This window comes from Condylura cristata, unplaced genomic scaffold (assembly GCF_000260355.1).
Source record: "Condylura cristata isolate star-nosed mole 26May11 unplaced genomic scaffold, ConCri1.0 scaffold00006, whole genome shotgun sequence".
Lineage (NCBI taxonomy): Eukaryota > Metazoa > Chordata > Mammalia > Eulipotyphla > Talpidae > Condylura > Condylura cristata.
The window spans coordinates 32,564,693-32,576,688 of record NW_004567107.1 but is presented as its reverse complement, the minus strand read 5'-3'; the positions used below and the strand labels follow the sequence as shown (position 1 = coordinate 32,576,688).

The 11,996-nt window shown below is 38.4% G+C and overlaps 1 protein-coding gene across 1 annotated transcript in view; it reads right to left on the bottom strand.

Moving 5' to 3' along the window:
* Nucleotides 1-1,605: 1,605 nt before the first annotated feature.
* Nucleotides 1,606-11,996, bottom strand: part of GNAQ (guanine nucleotide binding protein (G protein), q polypeptide) — a 167,347-nt gene continuing 156,956 nt past the window's right edge. Inside the window, exons 5-6 of the mRNA XM_012721384.1 lie at nucleotides 11,229-11,382; nucleotides 1,606-6,730 (exon numbers count right to left, since the gene is read on the bottom strand). Coding sequence (XP_012576838.1) covers nucleotides 6,540-6,730; nucleotides 11,229-11,382 — 345 coding nt within the window. The 3' untranslated portion in view covers nucleotides 1,606-6,539. The remainder of the gene's footprint in view (nucleotides 6,731-11,228; nucleotides 11,383-11,996) is intronic.

The following is an 11,996-nucleotide window of genomic DNA, read 5'->3' as shown; positions in this document are numbered from 1 at the left end:
CAAATGGTAATGCCTAGTTGAAAACAAAACCAGAAACCCACCCTTAACCACTGCCTTGCACCCTCCAACCTTAGTCAAAATGCCCAATAATGGCTTCAAATTGCAAATAATTGATAAGCATGGCAATGACTCAAATTTGACAAGAGTAAAGCAACACAGTTGTTTTGTATGTTATCAAATGAGCTATTATTTTTCAGTGGCATCAAGTTGTAAGCCCTCCTGTTATTCTTTAATTGGCTTAAGAGGCAGCATTCTACCCTTACAACTAGAGGCAAAATGGACAGAGGAAGGGAAGATGTAGAGTGCGGCTGAGCAGCCGTTAGATACCCCCACCAGTAAGAAAGTGACATATATCACTTAATGACATATATCACATATATCACTCAGACAGGGGTTCTGAGAATTGTGTTGGTCAGGATTGTTTGTGTGTGAATGTTGGACTGTACTTAACACACCTGCTTGGTGTAGTCTACACCCACTCCAGCTACATGGAGAGCCTGTGGGCTCAGATATGTGGCCTGTCATTCATTGAAACAGCATTCTGTGGTGCATGACTATACATTTTTAGTTTTCAGGGAGATAGGAGAGAAAACAATCTAACTAGCAGACTTGCTCAAGTCAGAAATTCAAGTTCAAATGTTTGGCTCCAATAATGTTAGTGACTATGTTGGGCTGTGGGTCTTCAAGATGATACAGCAGGACTAAGGCCCTAGAGGGGTCCAGCCCCAGGTAGAAGGCACAGAATGGGGAGCACTGGTGTGGGCTTGGCATACCAGCTCCTCAGCGGAGAGGTTGTGGGAACTGATCGATCACTCTAGGTGTCTCCTAAATGATAGTTCACAGACACTCTACCCTTAACTGGGAAGGTTTAGAAAGAGGGCATAACAGGCCAGAAATGAAACGAACAAGAATAGGAGAGTCTTAAATGGAAGCAAGGCTTTCCTCTCTCAAGTGTATGGATGGAGAATTCTGAACAAAACCAATTCCATAAGCAAGGGTTTGGCTGCCATCTGTAAAGACCAGTAGCAATAGCTTTTTCTTTAAGCAGCCCCTCATTCTGCTACTGGTCTTTACAGAATTGTTAGAGAAAAAGCCAATTTTTAGTTGCTCTCAAAAGTCTAGATGTGTTTTTAAGAGCCACAGACCACGAAGGACATCTAAGTCAGGCTCTTCCCCTTGAGTGAAACTACTCACAATTGCTGTTGGTGTGGGAAAATGTTAAGCCAAACAACGCCTCCTTAGGCCAATGTTTTGTCCAAAGGAGACTGGCAAGACTGAGGAGAGGCAGCTCTTTGTTTTTATTGAGCAGCTCTTTGTATTTTTATTTTTATTTTTTTTTTTACAGGTAATTGCTGTATCATTTAGGACAATACTTTTTTAAAAACAAATTTGATAAATACTGTCAGGGTGACTATTTTGACTAAAGGAAATTGAGATTTATGATTACGTACAGAAGGGAAAGATTTGTTTAGAACTACTGAATCTGACACTTTGGAAAATGCATGTCAGTTATTACTCAATATTTCTTATAATAATTACTTTGAGAGGGACTTAGGGACTTCAAGAGAAGCAAAACTCAAGAATGAAGAATACTATAGTACAAAATTATGGCCAAAAATACTGTATTTTTAACCAGCAAGATCATTGGGGCAATATTATACAACAATAGGTGTTTTTTGCAAAACTAGTTCCCACCCCCAAACAATAGACAATACATGCATTTGAATGACATTTTAAGAACAGTAAATATGATTCTTTTAAATACTGTAAGTTAAAAATGTTTTCTGACAAAACTCCCTAAATACATAGTTCTAGTAAGGGTTTCCAACATGGTGACAGGTGAGGAATCCAGCAAGGAATTGTATTTAGAAGTTCTTTCAGGAAAAGAAATCCACTAAAACCATGTATTCAGTTAAAAGAATCTGAACATAGTTACATAGTAATTTTCCATCTTTCCTTCCTAAACTTAAAAATTATTCTACTGAAGAATATCTTTCTCCCCATTTTTTTTTTCTTTTTGTCTACCAAGGCTTATACAAGTCCTTGAATGTCTTTATCCAAGATCCAATTTTACCCAATAGATACTTTTGTAACATGTTAATGTCATTTACTATTGGGCTGGAACCATATGGGGAGATGGAGGATACATGATAAAGGAGATAAGAAGGAAATTAATATTTGAGCACCTACTATGTGCTATATGTATACTTTGAACAGATGGTTCTAGAGGCAAGAGTGTTACTGAAAGGGCACTGGGAGTTGGGAAGACAGCAGGAAGTGAATCTGTGAGAAAAACAAATGACAAGTTTAGACTCTACTAAATTGCTACTAAACAGCAGGTGTCTGGCTCCAAAATCTCTAACTAATCATATACAGCTAAATCATCTCTTCTCTTAGTTGAATGGAACCAAAATGAAATCCCAAAGACATAGTTACCAAGACAGGTCTATTAACACTACATATGCTGGAAATATGATAAACATACAATATTATTGGTTTTATTTATTTTTTGTGTGTATTTCTAGCCAAAGAGACATCTTTGGAAGAAAAAAATATATACCAAGCACACCTTATTTGTGTCAATTGAGATGTGTCAATTACCAATAAAGTGGTTTTAAACCCTTATTTAATTTTAATAAGAGCAGCAATATACATTACAATATTTGGGTACACTTTATTTTTATATGATTAACATTCTGCTATATTTCATTTCATTCATTCTTTTTGAGAAACTGAAAACAAAGGGAAAGTTGAGGGTAATTTGACGGTTATTTCCACCAAAGATCTGAGTCTTGCAAGTATCTCATTATGCAGCCCTTTCTTCCCATTATTAATTTTTTTTTTTGCAAATAAGTCATTCTGACCCAAATCCAGCACAAATTAGATTTTCACCAATTCCTAACTTAAGACACTAAAATTTACAATCATATGGCAGTATGTATCTTAAAATGACAGTTCGTACACCTTGACAATCAAGATAGCTTGAAGTACAAAAAGTAAACTGCCCTTTAGCTGAATTACCTTTTTTAAAAATTATTAGGCCTGCTAGTTAATCTACAAAAAAATACAAGTTTCAGGTGTTCTTCAAATACTTTTTATAGCTTCATCTGCTAGTAAATAACATACGTAGGATTCTAAGTTTTCGCCCCCACCCCACCCTAAATCTACTCATGACATTCAACAGAGCTCTTTACATGGATATGTTACCAAAAAATTCCAAAACTTTGAAGGGATTTATTTATGGTTGAATGGGTGTGTTGTTTCCCTTTGTTTCAGATATGAGGCACAAACTTCTGAATTTAAGCTCTGTAAGGCATAGTACAAACCTCCAATTTACAAGTAAGGAATTCTCTGTGGGTTGGAACTGCCTTGTCACGCTAAAAAGGGAAAAAATCATCTGTAAACTGGTACACTGCAATGTGTTAAGTGAGTCATGAAATGGCCACTTGCCTTGGTATGCTGAAGAAAGGTTTTTGTTTTTGAATAAGACATGCCCAAGTCACCATAAAACTTGCCACAGACCTCCATTACCTAGAGCATCAACAAGAGGAGTCCAGTGGCACACGCTTAGAATGCTTGCAATCACAATATAATATAAAGCATGAGTAAACTTTGTTTTTATACAAAACTGAAAAGAATCCCTTCCCGCCCCTAGCCCCTTCAATAAAACCCCAAAGAAACAAAAAGAAAATCCTTTAGCTTCGATTGACTAGTGTGGATACAATTAGGCTTCTATGCATCACTGCAGCTAGGGTGATCAATTTTTTCCTTTCTCAAGAGAAGGGATCTTGTCATGCACCCTAAGATGAACAGTGAAACCACAAACCTCAATTCTGCATAGCAATTCCTTCCCAATTTCATAAAGACAAATATAACAATCTTTCCCTGTTTTGCTCAGCTTCTTTGAGCTTTGAGATCAGGTTTAATCAACTACATCTACTATAGGTTTATTAAATAGAATATCTTGAGTCCCTAAACTGTAACACTATGATCTTGTGATGAGGTTTTTCTCCTATACACACTGTAGGCTTCACATGTTGTTCACTTTTTTCTTTTTTTTTTCCCGCTGCACCAAATTGAAGATTGCCCTGTCAGGCAAGCAGTGGTCTCTAGCTGTTAAAACATTTCCTTAGTGGATCACAATAGCTTCTAAAACTGCCTTTCTAATAAAGGCCATCAGAGAGGTAATACTAAACTGTGCATTTGCCAAATAAGAATATGAATTGTATAAAAGCTCATATTCCAATCCTAGGTCAAATGGCAAAAGTTCTACAAAGTTGGTTTCCATGTTTGTATAAAAGCTCTGACTGATTTTATGTATTTTGCTATGAAACTGCCTTTGGGTCTTATAATCAGTATACCTCTACTCAGGAATGTGCAAATGATTTTATACAGCACGATGCTAGTACCGCTCTGTATGATAGTAAAATTTTTTTTTCTTTTCTAAATGGAAAAAAAAAATATCCCTAGTCAGAAATAAACTGACAAATTTACATTCTCCTCTCTTAAAAAAGTAAATAAAATAACATTATTCAAAATGTGAATTAGCTATAAGACATACAATTACATAGATACATATCAATACAGCACATTCAATCTGCCAAAAAATTAATGATTACAAAGCCAGGATGGATGCTGCAATATCAAGATGTATGTACAATGATTAGAGCATTCATAATTGCACTATACCTACAGACAGTCTGTTAATTATAGGTGCTTTCTGAGCAAAGGAAAAAAAAGTAACCTGTGTTGTTGGAGGCTGGGAGAGCTAAGAATGAGAGCATTCCATTACCATTTAGTAATTCTGGATCTCAGCTAGTAAGTCATTAATTTTCTCCTTCCTCTTTGTTGTTCCAAAAGAGTGATTTATATGGAAGCTTAGACCTTTGCCAAATAGTATTACAGTTAAAATGAGACCAGCATTATGGCCTAATTCTAACTTCCCAGCAGGTTTAAAACAATTATGATTTATTTTCTTAAATCATATTTCAACTCAAGTTGCTTGACAGAAGTTCATCAATATATGTGCTATATTTGTTGCATTTGTTGAAAAATTGCACATTAACGAATTCCAAACATCTCTTCTAGTAGGTTCAGTTACATAAATACATGTTCTCCAGAACACTGAGGTTACTTTGAGTTCACAAGTCTTCCTTAAGGTCAACTTAACCAGTCACCAGTTTAAGAAAATGTCAGGGTAATAGTAACAACCGATGATCTTGGCAGCCTTACTCAACCTTAAATAACTTGAAGGTAAAACTGACTTACAATTAAGACTGACAAGCAGATTTCATGTTTATCACATGGGACACGTTTTCACACTATGATATGGACACTCAACATGGAACGGAACGTGGATGCTAAACAAAGTGAGCTTAAGGGCAAGGAAAAGAATGGACCACAAGAATCAAATTTACAGTTGACAACTGTTTGGCAACTGGCATTTTCAGGTTCATTCTCAGCCATTTATTTTAGGCTTCAGTCTTACTCTTATTTTAAAATACCTGCTTTTATCATTTAAGTTCTTATTCATTTTGATTTACAAAAAGCCAGCTTTGGCAACACATACAGTAGACAGTCAAGTTAAAACTGTGGCCCAAACACTAAGGAAAAGAGGGAGGAAAAGTCTGAACAAAGGAAAAAAAAATTGGGAAAAAAAAATTAAGAACAACCTATGAAAATTTCTGGGTAGCAGCCACTGGGGTAATGTAGTGTCTGTTGGCATATTTTTTGGCATCTGCAATTTAAAGAAAGGGTTAAAAAAAAAGGAAGAGAAGGTCAATGGCACATTCTTTTCAAAAGAAAGGACTCCTATTTATCTTTGCCCTTGTCTTACTGAATTCTGCACATTCCTCTGAGCAACCAAGGTATGGCTAAAGGTAGAAATCTAAAAGAAATGACACTTAATGGTTAGATGGGAATCCATTGTCCCAGCCCAGAGTGAGGCAAAACAATCTATTTATATATATAAAAACCACTATGTGTGTATCCAGAGCAATACATTTAAAATCATAGTATTAATAATACTTATCCTTCAGCAAAAACTACGGACTGTTAAATTAAGCTGATGTTGATGGCTTAAATCGAATGACATTGTCCTGACGTTATCATTCGAAAGAGAAATTTGACCAAGAATGGAACTAGGATAGGCCATTGAAACCTGGGAAAAATGAGGTATGGGTTAGGGAAAATCAGCTTCATTTTGCTCAATAGAAAAGAAAGAGAGAGAGAAAGAAACAACTCTTTGTGAGTGCATGACTGAAAATTTAAAATACACTGAGTCACAAGGTTTTGCCTAAAAAAAAAAAAAAAAAGAGAGAGAGAGGAAATGTGCTGGGACTGTACTTCAGCATCCTGTTTTTCCTCTTAATAGTTTAAATAAAATCATAATATTTACTACAAACTCTGTGGACACACTCACACAGAGTCCAGGACGGCAATAAATTAGTATTATGCAAATTGTTATCCACAGAAATACAGTCCCTCTTTAGCTTCAATAGCCCACCAGGGAAGGGATGGGTGGTGTTGAAGAGGCACAATTAGACCAGATTGTACTCCTTCAGGTTCAACTGGAGGATGGTGTCCTTGACGGCAGCAAAGACAAAGCGGATATTCTCGGTATCTGTGGCGCATGTGAAGTGAGAGTAGATAATTTTGTCACTATCTGGGTTCAGGTCCACGAACATCTTCAGGATGAATTCTCGAGCTGCCTGAGCGTCTCTCTGGGGTCCTGTTGATCAAGGAAAGAGAGGGACAGTTTTTCAGCTGACCACCTGGTGGTTTTACTTAATGGGCCAAAGCTCAGGAGATTCGATCAATTAAAATAATTTTTTCAAACTCTTTTTTGTGTTAACTGCTTCTTTCTCACTTAACCGCCCATCCATCTGTCCATCTGTCCATCCATCTACCCACCCACCTACCCAACCAAACGTGGTTAGATAAAAATAGGCAGAGGGCTTTGATAGCCAGGCTAAGTTTACCCAACTCCTTGGTTGAATGGGGGCCACTGCAGATTCTTCAGAAGTAAGGGCATGACAGTGAAGTGAGTTAATTGGGCTGGTTTCGCTTTTGTGGTAACTGTGCATGCAGATACCTGCAGTTCTCTTGTCCTTTTGTCCCCTATCAAGTATTGAGCATCTGTATTTGTGGGTCTTTGTAGCTACATTTCCTACATTTATTTAGTTAGCTTTATATGAAGAAAATAGGAGACCAGGCTGTTACCCCTTCCTTCTTACCTTTTCCTGTCTGGCAAGATCCTTTCAGATTGACAGGTTTCCTTGTGGCCTGTTGGTTGGGATGAAGGCCTTTTCTGAGGAAGCAGAGGGCTTGGCTTGGCTACCATACCTAACAAACCTCGGTACGCATTTCAGTCAACCTGAGTACTTGCATACCAACCTTACTGCAGATAGGGGATAACCCAATGAGTTTATATCCAACATTGGTAGCAGACAGGAGGAAAGAGACATGAAAATATTCTCATTTGTACAACTAAGAAAAGTTTTGAGTTTTTGACTTGAATGCCCAGAATTGAAACACTTTTTTTTGTGATTAAGACTAAGGCTAATATCATATTATGTAATGAATAATCATAACTTTAAAATACGATAGCTAAATAATTTTATATTTTATACACACACACACACACACATACACATATCCATATCTTATCTTTAGGCCTTCCTAGTGGTGGCGCAGGGGTTAAAGACACACTGCTATTAAGCTACTGCCAGCCATTGCAACATGAGTTCAATTCCCAGTCGGGGAACTAACCCAGGTGGCACAGTAGACCTCTCCTCTCTTGCCTGCTGCTCCCCTCAGCAGTGTATTTCAGTAGATCTGTCTGTTCTGTTCCCTGTTTTGTCTCTGGTGAATCCTCCCGTTCTCTGAACTTCTGGTCCCAGCTCTTCTATGCATAAACAAATACTTTTTTTTTTTAAAGATTTATTTATTTATGCATACAGAACTGGGGTACAGGCCAGAGGTGCAGGGGCGGTGAGAGGCTTCACCAGAGACAGAGTGGGGAGCAGAACAGGCAGATGGATGAAGTACACTGCTGAGGGGAGCAGCGGGCGGGTCAGGAGAGGTCTACCACGCCATGTGGTCTCCTCTGGGGCAGGCGGGAATCAAACTCACGTGGAAGTGGCTTTAGCTTCTCAGTGCTGTGCTTTAACCTGCTGCGCCACAAGGGAGGGCCGACAAATACTTTTTAAAGAAGATTTATTTATTCATACTGAACTGGGGTACAGGCAGAGGTACAGGGGCGGTGAGAGGATTCACCAAAGACAGAGTGGGGAGCAGAACAGGCAGACTGATGAAGTACACTGCTGAGGGGAGCAGTAGGTAAGACAGGCGAGGTCTGCTGTGCCATGTGTGTCACCTCTATGGCCAGGGATCAAACTCGCACACTGAAGTGGCTGGGCCTCCCTTGCAGTGCTGTGTCCTAACCTGTTGGGCCACCAGGGAGGGCTGACAACATTTAAAAACAAACAAACAAACAAACAAAAAAACCCACTATCTTTCTGGCTTGTGAATGAACTTAAGATATGTTTTGTACTCACTTTACTAGGGAAAGAAAGGTCTACCTATTTTTTTTTCCCCTAAAGAGTGTTAGAAATAGTCAGGTTCACTGAAGAGCACTTGTGGTGTGTTATGCTTTTAAGCACAAATTATTTGAATAAACACAGATGTATTACAAGAAATCATTATAATCATTATGATGGCAATAGAATTTCAGTGTCTATGAACAATTCTGCAATTCAAGTCCATGTAGAAATGGTAATTTTCCCTTCTGAAGAGAAATATAGAAATGGCATTTATGATGATTAAGACCTCATGAGTACAGAGATGTGAAAGTAGGAAATTTATAATATTATAAACATGTTTATTATGAAAACATTGTAGGTTGGGCCTAGAATTTTTTCAGCCTTAGTTTATCTTGCAAGGCTTTGAGTCTCAAGAAATGAATAACAATCAGTATCTTTTCTTCTATGGCGAGGTTCCCATGTGCATTAAGTGCATAGTAGGGGAGATTAGCAGGAAAAACATCTTTAGGTTTTAAGACATTCACAATGGATGTATGTTAGAAGGAAAATGCTCACAGTGAGTGGAAATCTGGAGAAAGGAGATACATAAAGACATTAGGAGATGTTATACAGAGAAACAGAAACAGACTCCAAACACTCATCAGACAGAAGAGACTTTCATTGCAGGAAAATGGACCCTGTGGGGCCTGGTTGTGTGTGCTGCACTGAGCAGAGGGGCCAGGCCGTGGTATATCCTCCCCCCATTAACACATACGTCAGCATTTCGTGAAAATATGCTGGCCTACAGGTGGGTGCTGTGTAGGGGTGTGTGTCTGGGAGAAGGGGAGATAAACCAGTTCTACCTGCTGATTCTTGCCAAATTCTGAGAAAACTAATTCTCCCTCCCTCCAGATGTGAGACAAGCAGGTGTGCTTCAGATGTAAGGCAGATCCTTTTGCCTACCCACCTAGTTCAGGTAGATGCTATGTTTAAGAACTAGTCTGTTGCTGTGGCAAGTTAACAATGCACTGAGAACACAGTGTCTGGCATTTATGACATGGTGGTGCCACAGGCCTGTTAAAAGAGTAAAAGTGAGTATATTTATTTTTAAAGAAAAGCAAAAGGGAAGGTACTTGGAAGGAGGGTGGGCACCACCTTTAAACCTGGTAATGGTCCCCAAACTAATCTCTCTTTCCTTAGTCAGAACTGTATCTCATGCATATTCAAAGGAGTGAAATTCCACCTCTCCAGGGTGTGAATTCATATGGAAAGCTGTAAAACCAAATTTGAAATAACAACCTTCCTGAGGGGATTTCAGAAATACAAAAACACCGTTTAACAGATATCTCTCCCAGACAGCAAATTGACAGAGTAATTTAAATAGCAGTCTGTAATCTTGCTGTTACACACAACTCTACAACTATCTTTGTATTTGTGCTTTCCCCTGTGCTAGGTACTGTTAAGTGACTTATATACGGTTCCATTCAATTCTTTCTTTTTAAGATTTATTTTTATTTATTTATGCACACAAGAACTGGGGTGTAAGCCAGAGGTACAGGGGAGGGAGAGCGTTCACCAGAGACTGAGTGGGGAGCAGACAGGCAGATTTACTGAAATATACTGCTGAGGGAGCAGCTGGCAGGACAGGAGAGGTCTGCCTTGCTGTGCCACGTGGGTCAGCTCCCGAATTGGGGATGGAGCTCTTATTGCAGTGGCTGCTGATAGCTTCTTAGTGCTGAGACTTTAACCCCTGTGCCACCAGGGAGGCCCCATTCAATTCTTTTCACTCAAAGAAACTGAATAGTTGAATAAATTTGTCTAAGGTAACTTTACTAGTAAGGGGCAGAGCCAGAATTTTGTAACAAAAGTATCTGTTCCTAACAACTATCCAGCTAGATCAGGGATTGGTAAACTTTCTGTGTATAGGGTCAGAATGTATATACTTTAGACTTTGTGGTCCTTGCTATCTATCAAAAGCATTCAATTTTTTTATTAAAGCTGAAAGCAGCTATAGACAGTATATTTAATACATGGGTGTGGCATGTACAATAACACAATAAAATCAGGTGGCGAGCCATAGTTTGCCACTCTCAAGATCTAAACTCATGTAGCTACTGAGATGGGGAGAGAGGGTATGTTTCCTCTCCTATAAGGTCACAGCTGGGACTCTTTCATTAAATTAGATACTTCTTAGCATGGGTTTGGTGTGATGTCCAGACAATCAGGACTTCACAGTCTAGTTGGGGAGGTCAGATCTGTTTATAAAAAGAGAGTAGATAGTGGCACAGGGGCTACTGATATGGGTGCTAAAGCTTCCAAGTGCTATAGGTGTTGCCCCTAAGGATGATGGGAAATCTCCATGAAACACGTATTTCTTGAATACCCACTGTATGTCAGGCATCATATTAACATTCTACTCATGTTATCTACTGCTGTCTACAAAACAGTCCCATGTGTTTAGTCCTAAGGATCAAAGAAATGATTTGGTAATGTTTGTACAAGTATTGTGTATAGGAACTAGAACTTGAAGCTGGGTAATTTCCCTTGGAGCATGGGCCCTTGACCAAAAAACTGTGCTCTTTCTCCAGAGAGAGGCAAAAGCAGACTGACTCGAGGGAGGTTAGGAGGGAGCTATAGTGATTGATACACAATTAGTATGTACATTCTCATATCAGTCCCAGCCAATGGCTAACAGAGCTGACTTACCATCATATTCTGGGAAGTAGTCAACTAGGTGGGAATACATAATTTTTTCCTCTAGGAGATCTTTCTTATTTAAGAACAGAATAACTGAGGAGTTCTGGAACCAGGGATATGTGATAATTGTTCTAAAGAGTGCTTTGCTTTCTTCCATCCGGTTCTGAAAAAAACAAACAACAACAACAAAAAAAAACAGAAAAACAAGGTGTAAATTACATGATTACTGAATCTGTGAATGGTGTTTATTTTGCAAGTCCAATCCATCATCTGCGCGGATTGTAGCTTTTGGGCAGGGATATAACTTTTATCAGGATTTATGAGCGAATGGCTCATAACATATATTGGTTGTTCTCATTATGAAAACTCTCAGGTTGACAAGCAGAAGAGAATAATAGCTGCTGAAAGAACTTTTAAGGTTGAAAAAAGACAGTCTAGAAAATCATGATGTATCAGGCAAACTCATACATTTCCAAAAAATGATTTATTCATGACCAAATACTTAAGAACTGAATTAAGAACTAAGTATCAAGTTTAATTTTATATTTCTTAAGCTGTGTTTATTTGACTCTATATCTCCTGACAGAAAACATGTCCCACTTATTGGGAGTATATACTGTACGCTTCACTATAATTTCCTTACAGTATTGTGGAGATGTACGTAACAATTACTTGGAGATGCAATATTTCTTACCTTCAGCATGTATGAGAAAGTGTTGTCACCTGAAACTGTAATTAGGAAAGCCATCTTCGCTAATCAGAAAAGACGAACTAATT